This window comes from Pagrus major, chromosome 9 (assembly GCF_040436345.1).
Source record: "Pagrus major chromosome 9, Pma_NU_1.0".
NCBI classification, from domain to species: Eukaryota; Metazoa; Chordata; class Actinopteri; order Spariformes; family Sparidae; genus Pagrus; species Pagrus major.
In genome coordinates, this window is record NC_133223.1 from 3,873,302 (window position 1) to 3,899,777 (window position 26,476).

Consider the following 26,476-nt stretch of genomic DNA (forward strand, 5'->3'; position numbering starts at 1 on the left):
GACAGGAAGAGTCCAGGACCAGACATATATACTCACACAATCGTGGACATTTGGAGTTTTAGGGTCTGAAGAGATGGGGGCGGGTTGCTCTTAAGAAGACTGTGCTTGAGCTGATAAGAGAACATCCAGCCTCTTCATATGGGTTCAGACTCGAGGTCAGTAAGGTCGCAAGTTAAAACAAACACTGGGCTCACCTCAGACCATTCAGCTCAGGTTTCCTAAAATACAAAGCACACACTGCAGTGGAAATGCATGTACACCTAAGCGCAGACACACACACACACACACACTTGAAGCTGCCAGACGTGTTGAGTCTGGCCTGTCCTCTTCCACACTGACCCTCCCCCGTGTGTGCACGTCTAGCTGGTCATTACGAGTGTGAGGAGGTCTTAAGACTCTTTGTGTCTGTCCAGATAGAACCATAAAACACACTTACCCTCCTGTCTGGCTTAAACAACCTCTCTGTCTTCATTTTCCTCCCCCTCTCATTCTGCCTGCAGAAGAAGTACAGAGCGGCGAAAGAAGCGTATGAAAGTCTGTTGCAGACGGAAAATCTTCCTGTGCAGGTGAAGGCGACCACACTGCAACAACTTGGTGAGTGTTTCTTACTCACATAGGCTAATACTGTCATCTCCACATGTGAAGTCTACACTGGCTGAAATTTCCCATAATGTTTTGGCATTCTGTATTATGAACCGCTTTATTCTCTTTTGGATTGGATTGCATTATGTTGTGTGCAGTTGAGATGGCCGCCATTTACGTCAATAAAATGTATCTCTATATTACATAATATAAGTACAACAGTAGTTTTCTGTTACTTTGTGTGTGTGCTGTAGCAGAGCATTGTTTTCTCTTGATCCCTTCCCCCACACTGGGTGTAGACACCCACGTGCACTCAAATGTAAAATTTTGTTGTGGGGATGCATTTATGAGGGTTGGAGTTAATTAAGAGAACTATTTTCAATCTTAATTCAAACTGCATTGATTGGAGAGAATTTCAGAGTTTGAGTTGCCACACACATTTCAAGTTAATGTTAAAACGATGTAAATGTAAGACAAAACATCTATTGCAAACATCTTTTGTGAAATTATTTGTTGATCAGTGCATGAAAAATGTGTTTGTATATAACACTAAGAAGCACTAGGAATCTGATGATGCTGAATAAGTGGGTCAGAGTCAGTGAGGAGGAAAGACCAATCATATCATATCAGAATCAGTTTTGTCCATCTTATCTGTCTATGATTGGATGTTTCAATTAAATAATCCATCCAAATATTCCTGCTGCAATTACATTAGTACACTGGAAAGGTCAAACAGAATGATTTGTTGGTTACAGCTTAGTCCTCTGAGTGGCCATTGAGCTACAAGTCTGTAAGGGTAGCTCATCTGACTGATGTTTTCAGATCACTTAGAAAGATTTTTTTCAGAGACAGCTTGCAACACAAGAAAGACCCAATTGCACAGTGACAGGTGATACCACATAAAATGCTGAGAAATGTTGACATTAATGTAACTGTGTTAAAACATATAGTCGAGACAACTCAGATTAATAGATCTTTTAAATTCAGTTCTTAGGAATTTTACAAATATGATATGCCAAAGATTTCTCTTTAAAACATGAAATTGGTCTCAAACAAAAACTGCACCCCAAACAAAGCTCTTTTCCCTAAAACAATCAGACTGAAAGCTATATATATATATGTATATATGTGTGTGTGTGTGTGTGTGTGTGTGCATATATATATATATATATATATATATATATATATATATGTATGTATGTATGTATGTATGTATGTATGTATGTATGTATGTATGTATGTATGTATGTATGTATGTATGTATGTATGTATGTATGTATGTATGTATGTATGTATGTATGTATGTATGTATGTATGTGTATGTATATGTATATATATATACACATATATATATATATATATATATATATATATATATATATATATATATATATATAAATAAAATTGGATTTCAGTAGATGCCTCAAGACGATGCCTCAATTATCGAGAGAGTACACTCTCTCGATAATTGTTTTTCTCTCGAGTTTTGACCCTTTGAGCGTGTTGGCTAGGAATTTTGGATACAGCCAGGGGCTGAGTTTTGGAGTGAAATCTTACTCTCTGTCTTTCTTTCTATAATGTTACTGTAAAGATGCGCTCTCAGGTACTGGAATTTGGCACAGATTGATTTAATATGAATCAGTACTCAGTAGTACCGAAGTAATTTGGTTGGTACCCTCAAAAGTTTTACTCTGGGAATATGCTTTGAGAAAGAAACAAAAAATTAATAAGAGATGGGTTTCCTTTTATGACCAGTGTTGGAGATAACGTGTTACTAATAATGTTTCAGTAATATATTACTACGGTTATGTCATGTAACGCATTACAATCCATGTTACCGTCCAAAGTGAAGAGCTTATTGTTGTTTTTTTAAGAACCTATCCACAACAACATGACCATATTAATATAGGCTCTGTGTGTGTTTTAATACAGCCGAGCCTATAAGCTCTTTAAGACTCTGTGTGACTGAAATGAGCCGTATTTCGTAGCCCTAATGATGAAGCCTGATCCTCCAAGCGCACTTTAACTTAAAAAAAAGATTTTTGTTTATTGGCTACACTATAGAAGGTATAGGTCTGTTGTGTTTCATATGACTGAGCCTACAATTAAAAATATTTATTCCTATCTCATAATATATCAGATTTGTCTGCCTGCTCATCCCTGAGTCCAAGGACATTTGTTTATTTAAAAAGATCTAGGCTATTTAATTGTTTTATATAGATTATTTGGGCTTTTCTTTAAAGTAACTAAAAAGTAGTGTAATAAGTAATTTATTACTCTACAAAGACAGTAATATTGTAACGTATTATATTACTTTAAAATGAAGGTAACTAGTAATATGTAATATATTGCATTTTGAAAGTCACATGCCCAACAATGACAAACGATTAATTGAGCTTTAAGGTCACCCTCAAAGTTGCAGCTCTGAAATTGACCGTCAGTAAGCCAGATACACACCTTTTCAGACATTCTACTGTGCAAACAGTGTTCCATTTTCCCCTCCACTGTGTAGACAGCCATCCCCCACCCGCTCACCCAGTTGTAAAAAACATTTCCAGTCTAGCCTGCTATGGTTGTCATGGTGACCTGTGGAGCTTGCCACAGGTGTATAGAAGAAGAACCACGCAGGGCTGTGCTTGTGTCTGTCTGTTTATTGGAAATAGCCCATCACTGCCTGTTGTGTGCTTGGTGTGTGTGTTTGCCTGTTTCTGCCCTTCCTCTTTGATAGCAGAGCTTTGGAATCATAAATCATTTGTTTTGTTTATTACTCTAATTGAATGAGCTTCATACATTTCAACTTCACACTGCTCTATAGCTGTTACTCGGCACACCAGTACTAAATGCGGGGCAAGAGCACAGCCAGTGGGTTTTGATAGAAGAGTTGGAGCTGAATCTTGAAAACTCACCCCTGATCTCTTGCTCTGCTCTTGCAGGCTGGATGCATCACACAGTGGAGCAGCTGGGGGATAAAGGCACCAAGGACAGCTATGCCATCCAGTGTCTGCAGAAGTCTTTAGAAGCAGACCCAAACTCTGGCCAGTCCTGGTACTTTCTCGGCAGGTAAGAACAACAAGGGTGTGAGTGTGTATTTTGTAGTCCTAGCCTCTTACCTGTGCTCTCACTGGTTATATTTTGCGACGCCTGATTAGAATGTTTGTTTTACTGAGAAGCCATCTGTCAGTCAGCTGTGAAAATAAATTTGCATTGGCTTTTTGTTGGTTGAATAAAGTTCATAGTTAGTAATGCTCCATAGACCCAACTGAGGCACGTGCTTCACATCAAATTCTCTTGTTCCTGCACTCTTTAGTGGGGCTTTTCCTGGGGGCAAATGAGCAGGCTAAATGCTCATAGGTGTTGGAGTGGATAAGCATATAACCCCCCAAGCCTCTTGCCATTGCATCACTCGACTATAGAATGTAGTCCATAGGTGAGTTACAGATACAGTGCGTGTCCCTGCAAACAGCTGCTGAAGGTGGGAAAAATATCAATTTTAAAGAAGCCCATGCTACATAGGCTAGACGGTCTCGGCTACTGTACTCAGCCAAAGCATATTTAAATTGATGACTTTGATCAGCTTTAGTGCAATATCACATTGCTGTCCTGAGAATACTGTTTGAGGTACATGGTGTAGTGTAGCGGGCTTGCAACAGCTATTATTTTCCTAATCTGTGAGAGCCCTCCAAGCCTACTTGCCATTATTTTTATTGCATTATATGTTGCAAATTTGATTACTGTGAATATTCTGCAAAGACTATTCAAATGAGTACATGTTGCAAATTATCCTTAAGATCTCTTGGATGTTCAGGACAAATTTCAATCCAGTCCAATGAAAATAACCAATTGTTGAGGCTTAGAATACACATACAAAGTTAGCTCAGAGGGGCAAACTTAAAGAAAAAAGAAAGAAACAGCTACTCAATTTGTCACATTATGAGCAGCTGTTGTTGACATACACCCAGCTGTGACAGCCACACTAAGGAAGGCCTTTTTTTGGGTATTACCCAAACAAAAACAAATGCTGTCCCACATTGCCAGAAGTTTGTACAAAAACATTTGAAATTGGGAAAACATATACAGTATGTGCATTGAGCTAATGAACTAACATTCACATTTTGGTCACAGAGAACAGGATGACATCATCCAGTATGCAACAAATCAAGCCATTACAAGCTTTAACTTGTACATTTCCTGAACCCAATTTAAAAACAGGCTCAATAGGTTTTAAACAAATACCCCTTTTCCACTGGTCAGAAATCCCACTTAAACCTGCTAAGATAGGACACAGTGTTGTAGGTGGAGCCCTGTTCATTCCTAAGAAAGCTGCTCAGTGGTGTTTTGAAGCCAAAAAAGCTTGACTTCCCAGCTATGAAAATAAAATACAATGGTTTCTGGTGCATTCTTGACGTGAAACATGACATCAGTGACGTACAACGTAATGCTTCAGATAAAACACACAGACAGGCTGCCTTGCATGTGGGAATGGGATCAATAGGCAATTTTTAGCAGGATGACCCACGTTTAAAAAAACCCATGTAGACCCACTAATTTTGGTAGAAAGGTGGTAAAAGATGGAAAACCTTGAAGTCAGTACAGTAACTATGAACCAATAAATTAAAACCACTAAATATGATAATACAGCCAGTGAAAAGTTAAAAAAAATGTGGTATTTTCAAAAAATATTATTTCCAAATAACTTCTAGATGTGACAGAACTTATAATCAAATTTGGTTGCAACAATGTGAAAACTAGTGGAAATCTCAACTAAAACCAGTAAAAAAATATGCAGTTGCAGAGGCTTAGAATCCATGACATGAACTGGAAAGCCAAGAATAATTGTAATCTAAGTTAGAATCCATGTAAAAGGGGTCATAGATTCAAGCAAATGCGAGGCCATCAGCCTGATAAGTGACTGAAATTGTTAGCAAAAGTAGAAATTAATTTTATTGCAACAAAAGTTAACTTGCTCTACTTTGTATTTGTTCGTGTGAGCAGATGTTGATGATCCCTGTGTCTCTCATATCTCATGCCTGTTTTTCTTTGTCCAACTTTTTCTCCTCCAGGTGCTACTCCAGTATTGGGAAGGTGCAGGATGCCTTCATCTCTTACCGTCAGTCCATTGATAAGTCAGAGGCCAGTGCTGACACATGGTGCTCCATAGGGTAAGAACAGGACTTGTTATATATTGATATAATGAGAGGCATGGTAAAGGTCATAAACATAGGGATGCTACCATCAGTTAAGTTTCTGTTGGTGGTTTGTGCTCAGGGCAGAGGTGGCTCTCCAAACGCCTCATGGAGACATAGCAACTTCAGGGCGACAGAGGACATAGGGAGTGGGTGATAAGGGACCTATAGATAGATGTATGATAGATATCCTCTGGGACTCGCTGAGAGATGGGATGGCTCAGACAGATAAGGACCTCAATCCTGGAAGATGGTAAGAGAATGATCTCCCCTCTTTCCCTCTGCCTTCAGGGTGCTCTACCAGCAGCAGAACCAGCCTATGGACGCACTGCAGGCCTACATCTGTGCTGTTCAACTGGACCACAGCCACGCGGCTGCCTGGATGGATCTGGGCACCCTCTATGAATCCTGCGGCCAGCCGCATGATGCTATCAAGTGCTATATCAATGCTACACGCAGCAAGGCCTGCCTTAACACTGCTGCACTCACACAACGCATCAAACTGCTGCAGGTATGGCTGCCATTTTGGTTGTTTATACCCTTCAACCAACCCTGTTTGGTAGATGTTGTGAAGTGTGTGTGTGTGTGTGTGTGTGTGTGTGTGTGTGTGTGTGTGCGTGTGCGTGTTGAAGTGTTTATTGCCAAAGCAATCAGCTTTTTAAAATGCAGATTGTGTTTTGTCATTTTGATTTCTGACCACTGAGATATGAATAATGATTCATATTGGTGTGTTTAAACACATTTTTTTCTCACTTGTAATTGTAAAGCATACCTTCATGGCATTTGACATTTCTGTTCTGCATATGGTGACCTAAAACACCATGTACAAGTAAGCCGTAGTCTTTGTAGTGCCTTTCTTGTTAAACCCAGGTTCAGCACTAAAGTTTGTGTCTTACATAATTTCTCCTAGGCTCAGTTGTGTAACCTACAGCCAGGTAGTCTGCAGAATAAGAGTAAAATGCTTCCTAGTATTGAGGAGGCGTGGAGCCTACCCATTCCTGCTGAGCTCACGTCCAGGCAGGGGGCCTTGAACACTGCACAGGCACAGCAGGTGAGATCCAGTTTATACAAGAGGCTCCAGCCTTTGCCAAAATTACTTGAACAAGAAATTCACGAGGACTATGAAAGCTGAGGCCTTGCTCTGATGCCTTCAGATGTTGTATCCACTTCAGACAATATTGATGTTTCTAAAATTCTGGTTTACATCAATATGGACCTCTGGACCAAAGATAGAAGGGGATACAATCTGTAGGAATTGGAGCAAGGCCCATATTTCAATAATCTAATTACTAGCCTGTAGTTGACCTTCACAGTGCCTCTCTGTAACATGACGGGAGTTACAATTATAAAGCAATGTCACAAAGAATCATTATGTCCCACAACTCTTATCTTTAATGCAAATCTTGTGCAGTCATTTGCAAACTGTGAGGCTGAAAATGCATGCTTTATAGACACAGTATATAACAAGTAGTATACATGCATGTTATTTTTGTGTCATGTATTTGACACCATCTTTTCTTTTTCTTAAAAAAAAAAAAGTTTTAAAACTGCCATAAATAGTTATTACTTGTCACATCCCTCTTTGAAATTTCTCTTAGCTGTGCACATGAATGATCTGAAGGCGGACCCCACCACCAACACATCAGTTTTATTTAGTCCTCTTGTTTTCCACATTCTGATGTGTTTTCAGTCATTTTGTCCATTATAATCTTTAACATTGACATCATCCTCTTTTGGCTACAAATAACATCATTCCCATCATAAGCACTTGCTTGATCTGCACTATTACCAAACATAGGGGAATGGGAGTAACAGAATTTGAATAAAATAAATTAATTTTTAAGGTCATTTTTACTTGCTCCAGTGTATTGCTTGAGGTGTGATTGAGTAGATGTAACCAAATGTTTAACATGTAAACATTATTGATGTTCCAACCCATTGCAGAGTTTTGAGAAAGTGTCAAAAACCAGTGAAAACTCTGAAAAGAGCAGAATATGCTGTCTGCATGCCCAAACAACCCTCTACTAATGCAACTAATGTTGCATTGTCCCATATCTTAATCACAGCATGAATACTTTGATTATGACCTTAATCGACCTCTGTCACTTAGATTAAGGTGATAGCACAAATCATATTTTAATCAGAGTATTTTCATACAGGTACATGCAGTATTTAAATGCCCAAATGGTTGTGCACGTAAATGTAGCATCAAGTGCATCCTCTGTCACTGTGCAGAGAAGTTAGCCTTTATGGCTGTGTTTTGGCCCTTCTCCGAAACACTACATTAGGACTAATTTTGAACTGTAGTTAACATGGAGAATATAATTCTTTGCTATTATTGTTAGTGCAGCATGACCTCACAAGCTGTGTCTCTGTGCTGGCTTTCTAGGCCTGTAAGGGAGAGGGAGGCCAGTCTGCCAGCAATCACACAGACCCACAGGCCAGTCCTGCCAAGAAGAAACGCACTGCCAGCCCAGCCAAGGTACATCTAAGAACATTAGCATTACTGTTCTGCACGACAAGTGAGAAGCCATGGAACTCATTGTTCTGTCTTACTTACAGGGTGCTGCAGACTCATGGGCAAACAGCCCCAGTCAACAGCAGATTCCCAGTTGGTATCTAACACCACAGAAGCTACAGGTGGGAAATGTGAAATGTCTCAAGTGCATGTTTTTTGCATGTGTAATATTAATGGTCTTTTGAAAGACCCATGATGCTCAGAAACTTTGCTTGCTGAGTCAGATGTGTTTTTTAGTCTTGCATTGAACATGTACTCCATGCCATAGTGAAAGAGTTACGAGTCTGTTGCATCTGAAGCTGGATACATACTCACGTGTTATTAGGTTATGGCATATGTCAAGTAGCCTAAGCATGTAGCGCCTGTAGCTAAACAGTAGCTCATAGCTCGTAAACCTCCTCCAAAGTGCATCTAAATATATTTCCACATTGATGAGAAAAGAAAGTGTCATCAGATAATTCCATGAGCTGATAATTGAGAAGCTGGATCACTTCAAGGTCTTCTTTGTGATGTCAGGAGCCCAGTTATATAGTCTAAGTTTGACACTTAGAATCGTGACATGTTGTTGGATCAGTGATTAGGTCACACATAATCTTTTTATTCCTCCGTTGCCGGAGGCATCATGTTTTTCGGTGCGGTCTGTCTGCCCGTCTGTCTCATTCTTGTTAACATTATATCTCAGAAACATCTGAAGGGAATTTCTTCAAATTTGACACAAACATCCACACAAAATGTCTAACAGGATAAAGTGATGAAGTGATGAAATTTACTATCAAAAAGGTCAAAGGACAACTTCACTGTAGCATCATAATGTTCTGCTTAAACACGTTTCTGGCCATTATTCAACACCATAACTCAGGAACGAAAGAGGAGATGGTGACCATATTTTACATTTGGTCAGATACTGACTTGGTGACACTAATCTTCCATCTCACCAAGAACTACACTTATTACCTTTCTATAAATTTCCTTCAAAGTGTTCACTCCATATATCTGGACAGACATGGATATAAACTAAAACTTGACTGGTGTGCCTCGGCATACTATACAACTGTGAGGAGGAAATGAGGGAGAGAGATGCAACAAAGGTGTCTAGCTGCAGTTAAATCAGAGATGTTGCGGTTCATGGTCATTGTTGTAAGTTGATTGTGAGCTGCTGAATTAATACATTAATACCTACATTACATTTTAATTAATTAAAACACTGTTGTGAAATGTATAGCACCTGGATCACTTGCGGACCAACCGAGCAAACCTCAAGCCCCCCCAGGTGCAAATGCTGGAGCAGCTGGAGAACCAGTTCTCTCTCATGCAGCAGCATCAGCAGCAGGTACAAACTCACTTTTTTTTTCTTTTCTTTTCTTTTTTTTTTAAATAGATGTAGCACAAGGACTCAAACATAGTTTTGTTTATTAAACCCTTGTGATTTAAAAAAATGACAATACATTTATCTTGTAACCTTGTAGGTACACACATGCAGCACAGGCAGTTATTAAAGCTTGGTCAGCTTACCTGCTTGCTTTTAATCTTTTCTGCTTCTCTCCTCTGTGTCAGATGAGGCAGCAGGCAGCAGCGGGTGGCCAGCCACGGCCCAGCCTTCCCAATGGTCCTTTGGCTGAGTCCTCTAACCACCATGCAGGCCTCTCCCGCACCTCCCCCCTCAATCACACAGCCATACGGCCCACATGTGTCACCCAGCCCACAGCCAATGGATCCTGCTCTTCGAGTCCTTCAGCAGGGCTGCTGGGACACCTTGACAAAAATCACGCCCTGGGACTGGGAGGCGGTGGCGCGAGCAATGGAAACGTGCCTTACCCGCAGCAGAACTCTCTACCTCACAACTGCACAGCCGCCAGTCACCCCAGCACCAGCAGCATTACCAGTAGTCCCAGTCATGCAGACGAGACCTGGAGGAGCCAACAACGCAACACTACCACTCAGGTATCCCTTGGGTTCTTTTAATAGCCCCATTCACACTGCCCTTTGAGTGCGGGGATCCTGCACCAATTCTCCGCATCCTCCTCTGTGTGAAAGTTTCAGATGCGGCGAGGGGTGAAATTTCGCTGCGGCTCTGATGCGCCTCCGGAGGTAGTATCAGAGGCTCAGCAGAGGTGAACCAGCATCTGTGTGAGTGGATAAGCCAGCAGCGCAGAGCGGGGGCGTGTTGATCTGATGGTGTTCACTATGTGATAACTAAACTGATCATTCACTCATCAAAATAAAGGGAAATGTCCCACCAAGCAACGTTACATGACCAAACAACAGTAACGTAGTAACTGGTAGTGTCTTTGGTAACCCATGTGAGGAAAAAATACCGCGAAAATACTCTTCTACATTTCTGCCTGAAAAACCGCATCTGTCCCCGGCAAAAAAACTTTAACTCACCAAGTGTTTGTCTCCTTCCACTATTGTGTTGTTGTAGTTACTGTCTTGAAAAAAGTCACCGTGACGGTCAGCCCTCCTGACCGAGACTTCAGTGACCTTTCCCCCAGAAAACAGCATCCCTCGCTGCGACTGACAGAGTCAGGCAGCGTCCTGTTTACTGATTCCGATTATGTAATTATGTAATTTATAGAAAAACGTAACTTTGTCACTTTCCAGGAGGCATGATGGGTCAGGATCTCAATCACAACACATTATAACAGCATCATATGATTATAAACAGTCAGCGGGTACATGTTTAGATTAACAGGAGGACACCGGGGGAAACACGTTGAAAAAAACACAGACGTCATCATCATGACGTGTACCGTCACACCTCTTTTGGATCTGCAGTGCCAGCGTGCTGTATGAATTGACACACTGGTGCAGCTTTACAACAGAGCTGCTTGGTTCTGTGTGAACAAACAAATGCGGAGAATTGGCAAACCTCCGCTGCGGAGATAATGCGGAGTCTGAGTGTGAAAAGGGCTTCTGTTTCAGGGTTTGCTCTGTCACTCAGATGGCTTCATATCTGCCTCTCTGTGCCTCCACAGGCTTTGTATTTCCTGCCATTCTATTTTTGTTAACATAGCAGTAGTTTTATTTTTGGTTAAAGTCATTGACATTAAAACGCTTTTGGTGTTGAAGTGTAAAATTGTCCTGTTTTTGTTCTTGGAAGTATTACTCTATGTATTTCTCAATGTGTATTTTTTGTTCTCTCTTTCTGTCCAGGGGCTTCAAAAAGGTCCAGGTTCACATTCGGCAGGTCCCAATGGAGAACCCCCTTTCTCTTCCTCCTCCTCCCCTCAGACCTCATTTTCTTCCTCTGGCATTCTGAATCAGGTTGGACATTCCTCTGGGCCCTGCACTGCCTCCTCCTCAGCCTCCTCTTTATCTCCCACCTCTCCCCAAACGACACCCAACCACTTGTCCTCGCCTCCCCACTCCGCTACTACCTCAGGGGTCCACACCAAAGACACCACGCCTTCAGGGGGCAAAAATGGCAGCAGCAATGCAGCTGCCACTTTGCCATCAGGACCGGAGGCCACCGTCAGGCATCCCGCAGGGACAACCCCAAGTCCCAGCACCACCCCCGCGCAGGGATTGACTAATCACGTCCAGCAGCGGGTGACAGACAGCTCTGCTAGCCTGTCTCAGCCTGGTTCTCCTGCCCCCGGCGTGCTCAGTTCAGACAATCCTCAGCTCTCAGCCTTGCTAAAGGGAAAAGCCAATGCTACCAGTAATGACGATAACAATAACTACAGTAACCACGGCGGGCCTTCCTCAGAGAAAATCAACAACGTCCACCCGGGTCTTCACGGTGCCGCCAAGCCAATGTCAGAGCAGTCAGTGGCATCCTCGCCACTTTTAGCCACCGCTACGTCCTCTCCACACTCTGCAGACCCTCACATCTCCAACAGCCTCTCCTGCCTTAACAGCCTGTCCAACACAGACAGCCAGGGGCCCACAGTCAATGGGAAGGGGCTGGAGGACTCCCAGAGCCCCCTGAAGGTAGAGCCTTCTGGAGGAGCTCAGAGATGCACTGTCCCTGCTGGTCTGGCACCCTGGTCCTCGGTTTCCATCTACCCCAGCTCCAGTGAAGTGCTCAAAGCATGCAGGTAAAAAGCCATAATCAAAGTACAACCGATAGAAACAATTATTTTGAGTGAGTGAGTGAGTGAGTGAGTGAGTGAGAGAGAGAGAGAGAGAATATTGTGCAACATTTTTGGATTGTTTTTGGTTTCTTTAAAGCCAATTGATTGGTCATTAAATGTTTAAGAACCCCTGGTTGATGTGGTTGAGATTAATTGGGTAATAACTTAATAGTCAGTTAACCAATCAGAAGCTGTGATTTTAAACGAGATGTGTGCAAAAAAGCAGCTCACACTGGCCCATTGCCAATTGAAAAAGATGCCACTGATTGACACTGATTGTTTGTGTCGGTTGAAGAAGTGAGTCATGTGCTGATTCCTTGGTGCATGTGGAAAATATCACTTTCACTTTACCATCATGAGCCTTGAGCTGATATTGGACACAGATTCAAGTGGATCTTTGGGTGTGTGAGTGTGGCTACTTCCACACCAGAATCCTGTGGGGCACTGTAATGATGATCTAAACTTGCTTTTGTCACCCAGCCACATTTTCTACTTGTTAAAGAATGTCCAGACTATAGATGTCAGTTTCGGTTCATTTTGCAACCCATAGCCTGACTCCCATGTAGTTGTCAGAGTGGTTGGTCCAGTTCAATGAAGTTCTGATTCTGTCAACTAAATCTTATCCTCCTGTCCAAAAGCTGAGTTTTATCAGTCCGTTTACCCGTTGTTAGGTGTGTAAGTTCATTGAAATGATGTAACACAATTTAGTGTTGTGTGGAAGGAGCACGGTTACATGGGGTAAAATGTGTGCTGTAGTTTGCTTGCAGATGCTCAGTTTTGTTTTGTTCTGTTCTACACACTCAGATGTGTTGCACATTTCTATGTCACTTTTACCTGAGCTGATAAACTGACTGGTCTCTCTCACCTGCAGGAACCTTGGGAAGAACGGCCTGTCGACCAGCAGCATCCTCCTGGACAAGTGTCCCCCACCCCGGCCCCCTCGCGCACCCTCCCCTCCACTGCCAAAGGACAAACTAAATCCCCCGACACCCAGTATTTATGTGCGTGCAGCCACACCATAGAAGGAGAAGTATTCAGGATGTTTTTGTGTGCAATGTTTGAGCAACAGTATCTTGGCAGCAGCAAGCACTAAATACAAACACTTGTAGTTAGCTTGTCTTTAATGTGTTGATTTAGTCCACGTTCCCTGATCACTCCCATGTCTCCTCTCTGACATACAGCTAGAAAACAAGAGGGACGCCTTCTACCCTCCCCTCCATCAATTCTGCACCAACCCTGCCAACCCGGTCACCGTCATCAGAGGACTGGCTGGAGCACTTAAGCTTGGTACGAGGCTGTGCCAAAGATGCAAGAAACATGTACTCCACTCTGAAGTGCACCACAGACTGCATTTTTCAGTTTCAAGCATCTAAATTAGTTAATTTAGCTGTTGTTTGATTTTCCCGGTGATAGTGGCAGCAGCTGTGAGCATGGGCAACTGGATGTTTCTGTTGTTTCCAGTCTCACGTGGCTCAGTGGGTGTGTCTTTGTAATCACAGGAGGAAGTATGTGGATGAATTTGACATGTATGACAACAGCACCACCTGCAAGTGAAAACTGTTACTGCACATGTTTGCTAAAGAGAAAACTAGTTGGCTTTGCCAAGAATTTACAAACATCTGTTACAATGACTTGCCGCCCTATTATGTAATGTGCTAATCTGACAGATTGTTCTGTTTATTTTCTTAAGTTATAAAGCCAAAATTCTAATAAGACAAAATTGTCAGAACCACACAGCCTACAACCACCTGCCCTGCTCTCTCTCTAACCTCACTGCAGTACTGCAGAGATTAAATTACCTCTCAGCTTGTTCTCCCTCAACCAGAAGATAACAATAACAAAATGTTTGAAAATTGTTTAATTTATGAGTAAAAAAGGAAGTAATTGAAAATAAATCGTATAAAAGCTTTTTAGATTTTAGGTAATTTTTGAAAATAATACTTACCTTGCTCTCTTCTTGCTTGGCTCTTCTTTTCATTCCATTGTACATGTACAGATCTGGGCTTGTTCTCCACTAAGACATTGGTGGAGGCCAACCCAGACCATCTGGTGGAGGTGCGAACCCAGTTGGCTCAGCCCACCGATGAGAACTGGGACCCCAGTGGCAGTAAGAAGATGTGGCGCTGCGAGAGCAGCCGCTCCCACACCACCATCATCAAATACGCTCAGTACCAGGCCTCCTCCTTCCAGGAGTCTCTGCGGGTCAGTGGGACATGGTTACACACCATACACACACTTATACAGGAGTACTGAAAACTGATACTGAAGCTGAACCTGAGTTGAAACAGTGTGTCTATAACAAAACCATAAACCTTTTAAATTATATATTATATCCCTGATGCAATGAACACTGCTGCTTTCTACTACTTCATGTTTTTCCAATGTATTTATGATGACAAACTGGCCCACTGGCAATGGGAAAGGTGTCAGTCAGCTATTTTTAGCGGGTTTACCCATGTTTAAAAAAAAAACCAAAAAAAACAAAAACCTGCATACACATGTCAATTTTGGTGTAAATATGGTACATGTTACCAGCCATATTTGTTATTGATGTAAGAATAGTATAAATGTAGTGTGTGTTGCTCTCAGAAGTGAAAATTAGTGTACAGACTTAATAACTGATGTCTATCTAATTCTAAAAGTTAATCATCTATCGAATGCTTTTGTTGTAACAGGAGGAGAATGAGAAGAAGAAGGAGATGGAAGCAGACGCAGGTTCCTCAGACAGGTGAGTTTTCTCTACCTTTCTGAATCCTCAGATTTCAGTTGTCAGTGTATGCATTTGTCTTCTGTTACTAACTACATTATACCCTTATGCTCTCTCAGTGTGATGCGGCGTAGGAAAGGGCCCTTCAAACACATAAAGTTTGGCACCAACATCGACCTGTCCGATGAAAAGAAGTGAGTGAACTGTTAGACCAAATTTCACTCAAAATATCTGGTGGCATGAACTATCAAGCATCTTCTCCTCACATCATGTTGTTTCTGATCTTGAGTTAGGAAAAGGGAATAACGTGCTTTTACTGTCATACTTTGCCCTTTACAGGTGGAAACAGCAGCTTCAGGAGTTGTCTAAACTGCCAGCTTTTGCCAGGGTGGTGTCAGCCGGTAACCTGCTCAGTCATGTAGGACACACCATCCTGGGCATGAACACTGTCCAGCTCTACATGAAGGTGCCAGGGAGCAGGACACCAGGTATACATGCACAAAATAAATACCATTGTTGTCTGCATTGTCATTTTTCTTACTGTCTTAGTAACCATATCCTTTTTCTTTGGTAGGTCACCAAGAAAACAACAATTTCTGTTCAGTGAACATCAACATTGGTCCTGGCGACTGTGAGTGGTTTGCTGTGCCTGAAACGTACTGGGGTGTCATCAACGACTTCTGTGAAAAGTGCGTTTTGAGAAGTGATGAGTTAAAAGTTTCTTACCCAGTCCCCAGAGTTGACAATGATAACCACATATGTTTTTGTTTGACCATGCTTACAGGAACAACATTAACTTCCTGATGGGTTCCTGGTGGCCCAACCTGGAGGACCTGTACGAGACCAACGTGCCTGTTTATCGCTTCATCCAGCGTCCTGGGGACTTGGTGTGGCTCAACACAGGCACTATTCACTGGGTTCAGGCTATTGGCTGGTGCAACAATATTGCGTGGAATGTTGGACCCCTCACAGGTGAGTAAAAAAAAATGAATAAGCAGTTCTGAATGTGTTTACAGATGGTGATGGTCATTATCGTGATGCCTGCTGACATAGAGCACAGCCTGGGGCACTTTCAGTACAGCTGCATGAATGCAGAATAAAAGCACAAGTTTCCACCAATGTACAGATAAAAATGAAGAGTGTCTCTCGGTCTTTGTCCTCAGCCCATCAGTACAAGCTGGCAGTGGAGCGTTACGAGTGGAACAAACTGCAGAGTGTCAAATCCATTGTGCCCATGATCCACCTCTCCTGGAACATGGCCAGGAACATCAAAGTGTCTGACCACAAGCTCTTCGAGATGATCAAGTGAGACCTCACTGTTTCTCTTAATTTATTAAATCCAGTTTCTGAAATGACTGATATTGGGTGTGTTTCCTAACCCTGTGTTTCTGTGTGTCAGGTATTGTTTGTTACGGACCCTGAAGCAGTGTCAGATGCAGCGGGAACTGCTGTTGGCTGCTGGGAAAGAGCTGGTGTGGCACGGGAGGACCCAAAATGAGCCGGCACATTACTGCAGCATCTGTGAGGTAAACACAGCATCCTTAACAACACCTACATCCTTTCTGCTGCACTTGTTTTGTGTTAATGACACAACTTTATTGACTCTTTGTTTACCTCTTGTGCCTAGGTGGAGGTGTTTGACCTGCTGTTTGTAACCAGTGAGAGCAACAGCAGAAAAACGTATGTGGTGCACTGCCAGGACTGTGCCCGTAGGGGGAGCACTAACCTGGATAACTTTGTGGTGCTAGAGCAGTACAAGATAGAGGACCTCATGCAGGTTTATGACCAGTTCACACTCGTAAGTATCGGGTACAAAATCGGTAGTAGTGTTCAGCCCAATCCCAATGTCCCCCCTAAGGTTTCAAGCCCTGTCTTAGTGGACATCACCTGGTAAGCGTTTGAGTGAGAGGTTGCAAGGGTCTGAAATGGGAAAATAGGAATGGGCAGGAATTTGTGAGGTATCACTTTGCCTTGTGGGTTTGAGACTGTTTTTAAGTTTCAAGAGTGCCATCATCTGGATTATCATCCTTTTTTTTTTCCTAAATCATGGTAACCTCGTGTTTAATGTGACAGCACTATGAGCTGTGGGTACTTCCCTCAGACAAAGTCTGCAGGAATAAGTGGCCAGAAAGGACTCAAAATGTCTGCGAGGGATCCCTCAGACGATGGGACAGAGCTGAGCTCTCAAGGACTTACCAGGAACGCATGTCAAAGTCTAAGTGTGGACATTGGGCTCGGGCTCTAATCTTCAGACTCTGCCAGAGTGTTTCAGTTTAAAGGAACAGTTCACCCAAATTGTTAACTCAGTCATTATCTACCGACCCCAAACTGATGGAAAGTCAGGTGACGTTTCATAGTCCACAAAACATTTCTGGAGCTTCACAGCCAAACATTGTTGCAGCATTCTCCTAAACAACTGAAGTAGCTGGGGACTTGTTTTTAAACCAAAAAAGAAAAGTGTCTCCTTACAGCTCGTCCTCCATAATTCAAGCTTTCAGAAGTCCAGAGAGCCCACATAAATTAAAGAGATGGTATTTACATCCTTTTGTAAGCCAGAATCTTAACTGTATCTGCTAAGCTACAAATGTAATGTTTTGTTTTAAAACAAGTCTGCAGCTACTTCAGTTGTTTAGGGGAATGATGCAATGCTGTTTTGCTGCAAAGCTCCAGAAATGTTTTATGGACAAATACTTGACCCAACTTTCCACTGGCATGGGATTGAGTAGATAATGACTGAATTTTCACTTTTGGGTGAACCTTTCCTTTAAACTTAAAGACTCTTAATGGTGCTTCTCATGCTCATATCAAAGTGTCTGCATGTGAGATGTGTCTGTAGAGTTCAGTGTTTGCTCTTCCTGTATCTTTCTACAGGCGAGTCCCCTGCCTTCCTCCTCTTGATGGTAACACTGCTGTTCTGAAGACAGTTGGAACCACAATGGACTTATTTGGAAACTCTCCGGAAACTCTTTTTTCTGATATTCAGGAAGTAAGCCGGCAGTCCTCAAGCGGCGCTCTGTAGCTATCCCATAAGGCAGCTGCGTGAAAGCTGTGTGTCTATGCAACCTGCCCAGAGTGGTGTGCCTCCCCCCAGTGGACTGGAGGGGGGTGGCAGCTCCTCCTGTCATCATGACCAGACTGTTCTAATGCTGGCCCAGCTGGACTAAACTAGAAAATACACAAAAATACACAAAAACACATAACACACACATAAAAATGATGAATTAAAGTTTTGTACATATTCTGTTTTAACTGGCAACATGGTCACACAAAGACTACTGACTTGATGGTTTCCTTTTTCCATTTTTGTGTTATGTTTGTGAGTTGACACAAGAGCTTTGTTCCCTCCCCTCCATGAGATGAGTAATTAGCATAGCTGGTCTTTTGTATGTTAGACACCTCCTTGGTCAGGAAAACAAGAGAAGAAACTGTTTTGTAATGTGAAAAGCTGAGTGACACATTCTTTGCAACACTTGCCCCAATTTTTTAAAAATCAGTTAAATGTTCGATTTTATTTTGCTGGAACTACGATGAGTCTGGTTACTTTGGGGTGGGGAGAGGAAATCATTTGTAGACAAACAGCCAAGTCAAAGAGAAAAGGGGTTGCACATAGACAAAAGAGTGAACTTTAATTTGTGTTTTTTATTTTGATGTAAATTTACACTATTTATAAATGCATATTTATTGCTTGAAAATATTTGTTGATGGAATGCTGTAATTTTTTCTGGAGTACCTGCCATTAAATTTGAAGGAGCCTTGTGATTTTAAGCACGGTCCCTCATAAGTTTTCTATATAAATAAAACTGCTTAGTAAGCATTGTACAGAGACCTTACCTTGAAATGGGTTTATTGTTTGAAGGATGTTTTATGGGTCAATAAACAAGAACTGTCTTTATTTATATCTGCAGCTCTGTTGTATTTTTCAGCATTATTATAGTTTCTTTAAAGGTTAATCTAATTGTCATTTTACAGCACATGGTTGTACAGAAACATGTAGGCTGTGGTCTCTTTATCCTATACTGAAAAAGCTATTTTTTCATGTTTGCGTGATGAGGATGAGTTCAGGAGTGTCACAGTCTGACGAAGAAGAAGCTGCTCTGTAGTCTGGTGCTATGGCAGTGGATACTGTATCTTTTACCAGATGGCAGCAGGGTGAACAGACTGTGGCTGGTGGGTGTTGTAGTATCCTTTGTGCTCTGTGAAAAACACCATATCACTCGCTGCAGAGCATCCCTGGGCTGTGCATGAACTATGTGATGATGTTTGTGATGTTTCCAGTCAGCATGCTTCCTACTGCTCCTCTGTAGAAGTTGACCTTCTAAGTCAAATCAAATTTTGAACACAGTATGTACAGATGTAAACAATCTGTTCCAGGCTTAGTCAGTACTGTTATCATACTTATTTAGGGATGCATGATGGGATAAACAAAAAAACAATGCGATTAATTTGACTTATTGCAATTGCCACATGATTCGTGATTAATGCAAATGATCATTTTTGCATCAGAATTTTCATTTTCACGGAAAAAAATACTTTACATTTGTTGGTGTGTACCAAACATGTTATAGATCTGTAGACCAGGGATTCTCTCCAGGACTGCAGTACTTCATTATGATGCTGTTTTGTTGCACATTTTACCTTTATCAAATAATTGTTGCTTCTGCAATACTGCGATTTTATATTGTTGATATTTCAGTAATTGTACCGCTGTAATCTTATTAGTCTGTGTTTGTGAGATGATATAAGTAAGAGATGTAGATAAGTCGCTACAGTGCATTCAGAAAGTATTCAGACCCCTTCACTTTTTTCACATTTTGTTATGTTGCAACCTTATGCTTAAATCGTTTAAATTAATTTTCCCCTCACCAATCTACACTCAATACACCATAATGCTTAAGCGGAAACAGATTTTTAGATTTTTTTGTAAATTGATTAAAAAGGATTTACTGAAATATTACATTGACATGTAGTATTGACAAGTATTCAGACCCTTTACTCAGTACTCAGTTGAAGAACCTTTGGCAGTGATTACAGCAGCCAGTCTTCTTGGGTATGAAGTGTCAGGTTGGATGGGGACTGTTGGTGGACAGCCATTTTCAGGTCTTTCCAGATGTTCAATTGGGTTCACGTCAGGGCTCTGGCTGGGCTATTCAAGGACACTCCTGCGTTGTCTTGGCTGTGGGACATTGTCCTGTGGGAAGGTAAACCTTCGGGCCCAGTCTGAGGTCCAGAGCACTCTGAACCAGGTTTTCATTTAGGATATCTCTGTACTTTGCTCCGTTGAGCTTTCCCTGGACCCTGACCAGTTGCCCAGTCACTGCTGCTGAAAAACACCCCCAAAGCATGATGCTGACACCACCATGCTTCACCATTGGGATGGTATTAAGCAGGTGATGAGCGGTCCCTGGTTTCCTCCAAATGACACGCTTAGAATTGAGTATAGTTCAATCTTGGTTTTATCAGACCAGAGAATCTTGTTTCTCACAGTCTTTAAAGTGTCCGCAAGGTGCTTTTTTGCAAACTCCAAGCTGAGGAGAGGCTTCCATTCTGCCACTCTGCCATAAAGCCCAGATCAGTGAAGTGATGGTTGTCTTTCTGGAAGTTTGTCCCATTTCCACACAGGATCTCTGGAGCTCAGCCAGAGTGACCATCGACTTCTTGGTCACCTCCCTTACAAAGGCCCTTCCCCCCGATTGCTCAGTTTGGCAGGGCGGCCAGTTCTAGGAAGAGCCCTGGTTGTACAAAACGTCTTCCATTTAAGAGTTATGGAGGCCACTGTGCTCTTGGGGACTTTCAATGCAGCAGAATTTTTTTCATAGCCTTCCCTAGATTGGTGCCTCGACACAATCCAGTCTCTGAGCTCTGCAGGAAGTTCCTTTGACCTCATGGCTTGGTTTTTGCTCTGATATGCATTGTCAGCTGTGAGACCTTATACAGACAGGTGTGTGCCTTTCCAAGTCACGTCCAATCAATTGAATTTACCACAGGTGGACTCCAGTCAAGGTGGAGAAACATCTGAAAGATGATCAAGAGAAATGGGAGGCACCTGAGCTAAATTTGAAGTGGCATAGCAAGGGCTCTGAATACTTATGCCAATGTGATATTTCAGTGTTTCCTTTTTAATAAATTTGCAAAAATGTATAAAATTCTGTTTAGGCTTTGTCATGATGGTGTATTGAGTATAGATTGATGAGAGGAAAAGAAAATATTTTAACGATTTTAGCATAAAGCTGCAACATAACAAAATGTGAAAAAAGTGAAGGGGTCTGAATACTTTCTGAACGCACTGTATATGCTAAATACAATAACAGGATAATGATCGAACAACAAATTCAGTAAGTGTGTGAATTCAATATGAAAATTTGCAAAGTATATATGTAGCAAGAAAATAAGTGCCAACCTCGTGTAAGTATGAAATAAGTAGCCTGCGTGTACACACCACCTGTGAAATGAGCTTTGCTTAAAGCTGTGTTGTTGTCGTTTTTGGCTAACTTCCTGTATGTTTTGTAGTAAGCGTCTCTCCCTCCTCTCTACATCACCACATCGATGTCCAGTGGTAACCCCCCAGACATGGCAGCAAACAGGAGCGTCCTGCTCTCTGCGCTTTCACAAGCAGACAGGACCGCTTCTTTATGGAGTTCTCTGTCCTGATTGGATAAAGTGGGCAGGGATACCAGAACATTTCTTTTCTATTTTACTACATGAGCAGGAGGAGGAGAGACATGGATTACTGACTATATAGAGCTGTTTAACACTTATCCATTAGACAAATTTCCCTTACAGCAGCTTTAATTGCAATTAGGAAATACACTTTAAGTCCTCTCTGCTCCTGTAAGCTGCAACTTCAAATTGCCACAATCCTCCTACACCCCAGGGCTGATGGTGTGTTCCATTGCAAGTAGGAAGTCGGAATTTTTCGGAGGAGCCATAGAGAGCATCCAGACTGGAAACATCATAAACTGGCATGGTTTTGTGCTCGGCACAGGACAGAAACCCTCTACAGTGGGTGATTAAAACCACCCAAAACCTCACTGGTACCCATCTACAGAATATCAGCAACATCAGTGAGTTGCACAGGGTGCACCCCAGCCACAGTCCGTTCATCCTGCTGCCAAAAATTACAGAAGTATCCCCTGCTGTACCACCAGACTCCTGAACTCATCCTCAACATTCCAGTGTAACATAGTTTTATCTTGTGTAAAAGCACAACACCACAACTTACTGTACATATTGTTGCACAACCCTGTGTTGCAGAATGGCAGTTAAATTAACCCTGAAACCTTGAATATACTGTTTTGACACATAACACTCACTGTGTAGTCAGACATTAAATATTTTGCCAAAAAACAGCCACACATAACATGCCTTCTATTGTGGTCAATTTTCTTCCTTCACCACTTAATGCTTCAAAATAGCCAAAAGAAACAGTCAGTAGAAACTGTGGTTTTTGATCCTCTTTTAAATAGTGGAATATACTGTAGGTACTGGGTTTCTGATTTAGCTGTGAGCTCCCTGTATTCTAAAAGACATGTACCTGTTTTCTATTTTTAGAGACTCACTGATTCAGCAAGAATGATAAGCTTTGCAAAGTTAAGCAAATTGTCCATGGAAACAGCTACTGATATTACAGATTGTTGTGAAATGAAACAAACTTCTGATTTAAACTTTAATCCATCTTACCATTCAGTTGTCTTTTCAATGAGGATCATAATAACATTGTTGGAAACAATGTTTTAATTAGGTTTGAGGGCTTGCTTCTACAGTATGTGGCATGAAGAACACAGAGAGGCAGTGGCAAGTTCATGGCTGCCTTTTGTCCATCTCCGTTGGTCTCATCTACAGCAGGCTTTGCCAAATGGATCACTAGGAGGACCATTAAAACGTCTCTCACATACAGCACTACATCTGACTTCAGTCAGTCACTATGGAAATATCTTGACAATATCTTGGTTTGAGTATGGCATTAAATGCAGTTTCTAATCGGAAACACACTGAAAGTCAGATTCTAAACTATACAACTTTGTGTTTGAATGTGGCCAAAAAAGAGAAAATCAAGGTACTGCTGCGTTGGATCGGAACAACAGCAAATGAAGGAACAGTTCTCGACTACTGAGCAAGTGAGAACAATACAGATGGCTGATGAAAGTTATCAAAGCAGTTTTACATGTTCAGTAGTCACTTGAGGTTTACCAAAGATTCTGCACCCTGTTGATGTGTTAATGAGTTAATATTAGCTGTAGACAGAGCAGCAGTGTGTTGGATTAGATGTCCATGAATGTTAACATTATTTATAAAGGATGTAGTTTCAAATACAGACAGTTGGTATGCAATTCAAAGAGAAGCATTCTGATTTCTTGTCTTATTTGTTTTTTCAACCCAGCTGAAGTCTTGTTCAGTGCCACTGGTCCTGTGCACAGCATTATGGGGAGCCTGTTATCCCTGCAAATTGTGCCCTGAATTTACACCATATACAGGCCACCGCAAATATGCCACAGTCAGAACCCTGCACCATAACAAAGACATAATGCCTCATTAAATGTCCTCATGGTGCACCCAGTTGACCAGCTCCAGTAGGGAGCTGTTTTTATTTGAATGAAGTCTATGAGCAGTGTAGAAAAAAAAAAGATCTTGGGAGAAAATAATGAATCAGAACAAAGAAGCTGAGAGAAATCAAAAGCTTTTCTGATGTTTCTGTCTGGGATCAATCGAGGTTTTGTGTATCCAATCTTTTTTTTCCCCCAGCAGGTCGTCTTGTGTGGTAATTAAACAGTGTGCAGCTCAGTTTTTGGATCAGATTCACAACGTTTACCACATCCTAAAAGACCTGATGATGCCACGATTTACGGGAGATGAAAAGAGGAACTGTGACAGTAAAAGAGGAACAGAAAGCATTTTCTCTTCCCCAAAATGAATGGATAAAAATGATTCTGAAGCCTGATGAATAATTATGTGTTTCTTTGTTATTTGTTTTTGTTTTTTTTCATGACAATTTTGGGACCAGGGTAGAACAGTCTTCGACATTGATTCAGTCTGACACTGGATAATAAGACCCTATCATCATGTTGTCGTGGAAAAGCTGAAGAGAAGAGCAGAACTACATGAATTCAGTCATCAGTTATGATGAAGTGTCTGGCTCCTGGTATGGCGGTGTTGGTTGGTCCAGACTTGAATATCTCAACAACTGCTGGAATGATTGCAGACTTGCTCTTTGGTGGTTTTTGGTTGCCTCTTGACCATCCTGACCAGTTTTCTGTCAGCAGCAGGTGATAGTTTGTGTTTTCTTCCTGATGGTGGCAGTGACACAACTGTGCCATGCACTTTATACTTACAAACAGTTGTTTGTACAGTTGATCTTGGGACCTGTAAGTGCAATGAAATGGCTCCAAGTGACTTTCCTGACTTATTCAAATCAGTAATGTGTTTTTCAGATCAATGCTGAGCTCTTTAGACTTTCCCATTGTAGTGTTTGTGGCTGAGCCTAGTGGCTGTATCAAAAAAGCCCTATTAAATGGACCCAGAAAAGTCACCAGCTGTTATCAATCACAATCAGTCAGAAGAAGTTAAGAGGCCATGCTACAAAGAACATTTGATTCACACAACTTTCTATAATCACCAAAATTGATTGTTCAAGTTACTGTATGTACATTTTTGATCCAGCAGATTTTCAGACCCATAATAAATTCAGATTTGAACCAAACTTCATGAAGGTTTTTTGTGACAAAGTAGTTTGTGTTCTACTCATTCCATCACAGAAACATGAGGGCTGTAGAAATCATTGGAACTGAAGACTGCCATGATGAACATTTTCTTTACATGTGTATGAAAACTTTTGACCATGACTGTACATATTGCACATTTTACATACACGCTCCCTCCTCTTTTCTTTTTTGACTTAAAAGTGGGAAAAATCCTGTCTGACAGTATCACAAGTATTCTGTATTAGCGTCATCTAACTCTTCATTGAAGCTACCCTGAGTGATATACTGTATCCAAAGACTCCATGTTATTGTTATACTATCAAATGAAAATATTCTATATTAACTTAAATTATCTATAACTAAACATTTTACCAAAAGTCCCACAGACATATTTGGAATCTTTGTAAACTGTGGGATGTCAACTTTCATTTAAAATGAAGCTGTGTAGTGGGTTTGAATAATGTTTGGCTGCACAGCATGAGTGTGAAATGAGTGAGCAGTGAGATTTAGGGCGGAGACTTGCAAGTATTGGATCTCTTGTTAAATATATTTTTTTCCCAGAGGACATCATGACATGTGGCAGTAAGACAAGCACTGGTGTAAATCGGAAAATAAATGATGGCTGAATACCATTTAGCTGCTTCAGTTGAGGAAAAAGAAATGAAAAAGGATGTGATGCATATCCCATCCATATGCAATTGTTTTGAATGTTCTACCTCAGATTTGTGAAATGTTCTGCTGTGTGTTTCTCACAGTCTGATAATTATATATCATGATTATTACAGATATCGACTGAAATTTTAATCATGATAACATCCCCGTGGTCCAGACAAAATCTGCGGCTGTCTACTCAAATCTTGGGCTAATGAACTGAGTCCTGTATTCCATGACATTTATGACAAGTCTTTACGGACACAGCATGTACCTAAAGTCACACACACGATCTCTTGCTGGAGCAAGAAGCAGCGTATTTCTCTGACTATGATGAACTATTTCTACTAAGAAAACATAAAAAACAAAAATGAACTTATGATGTGTCTGGAAGTATATAATAACCTGATGCCTAAGACGAATGCACAGCTCCGAAAGGCCTGCAGTTGGTCCTTCACTTCATTGGTCCACCACGCTGTGTCCTGATAGCAGCCACAGCTTTCTATCTATGAGGCTGAAATTGGCTGTAGAGGTGGAGTGTTGGTGAGGTTATGAACATGGTAGCATGTGCGCATGTGGCTCCTCGCAGCTATTGTTTGCGCTTGTTTTAATCTAAAGCCCCTTTCCTTCATCATTGTTAACTCTAAATATTATAAGATTATATTTTAGTATTGTATATATGATATAATATATTTTTCTTTTAGCCTTCTCCTGGGTTAGTTTTGTGTTTATCATGTAAGGCTCTTTGTAACTTTGTTTAAAAAGTGCTATAAGAAAGCTTTGCTTCGAGAAATGTTTTTACACGATTATTATTTCTGAGTATTATGCGTGAAAGGTGCTTTCCATTAAAGCTATTAACGCATCTCGGCCATCACTCAACCCTGCAGGGGGAAAGTTTTCAGCCCCAAGGTTCATATCAGACATGCTGCTGCACTCTCTTAAAAACAGATGACAGGATTTTTAAAACTATATTTGTATTCAAATGAGGAATACTTCTCTATAAACTTATTTTGCTCATCTGATCATTTTTATTTACGCCCAAAGCAATTTTTTTGTTTTGTTTC

The 26,476-nt window shown here is 41.3% G+C and overlaps 1 protein-coding gene across 1 annotated transcript in view; it reads left to right on the forward strand.

Moving 5' to 3' along the window:
• kdm6a (lysine (K)-specific demethylase 6A) overlaps positions 1-18,962 on the forward strand; it is a 60,790-nt gene extending 41,828 nt beyond the window's left edge. The window contains exons 9-30 of the mRNA XM_073473006.1: positions 501-594; positions 3,516-3,642; positions 5,643-5,741; positions 6,057-6,276; positions 6,676-6,816; positions 8,155-8,247; positions 8,328-8,405; positions 9,506-9,613; positions 9,838-10,224; positions 11,437-12,323; positions 13,231-13,360; positions 13,541-13,646; positions 14,356-14,561; positions 15,035-15,087; positions 15,186-15,260; positions 15,406-15,554; positions 15,641-15,755; positions 15,851-16,038; positions 16,230-16,371; positions 16,466-16,592; positions 16,694-16,864; positions 17,938-18,962. Of these exons, the coding sequence (XP_073329107.1) occupies positions 501-594; positions 3,516-3,642; positions 5,643-5,741; positions 6,057-6,276; positions 6,676-6,816; positions 8,155-8,247; positions 8,328-8,405; positions 9,506-9,613; positions 9,838-10,224; positions 11,437-12,323; positions 13,231-13,360; positions 13,541-13,646; positions 14,356-14,561; positions 15,035-15,087; positions 15,186-15,260; positions 15,406-15,554; positions 15,641-15,755; positions 15,851-16,038; positions 16,230-16,371; positions 16,466-16,592; positions 16,694-16,864; positions 17,938-17,964 (3,723 nt within the window). The 3' untranslated portion in view covers positions 17,965-18,962. The remainder of the gene's footprint in view (positions 1-500; positions 595-3,515; positions 3,643-5,642; positions 5,742-6,056; positions 6,277-6,675; positions 6,817-8,154; positions 8,248-8,327; positions 8,406-9,505; positions 9,614-9,837; positions 10,225-11,436; positions 12,324-13,230; positions 13,361-13,540; positions 13,647-14,355; positions 14,562-15,034; positions 15,088-15,185; positions 15,261-15,405; positions 15,555-15,640; positions 15,756-15,850; positions 16,039-16,229; positions 16,372-16,465; positions 16,593-16,693; positions 16,865-17,937) is intronic.
• Positions 18,963-26,476: the final 7,514 nt, after the last annotated feature.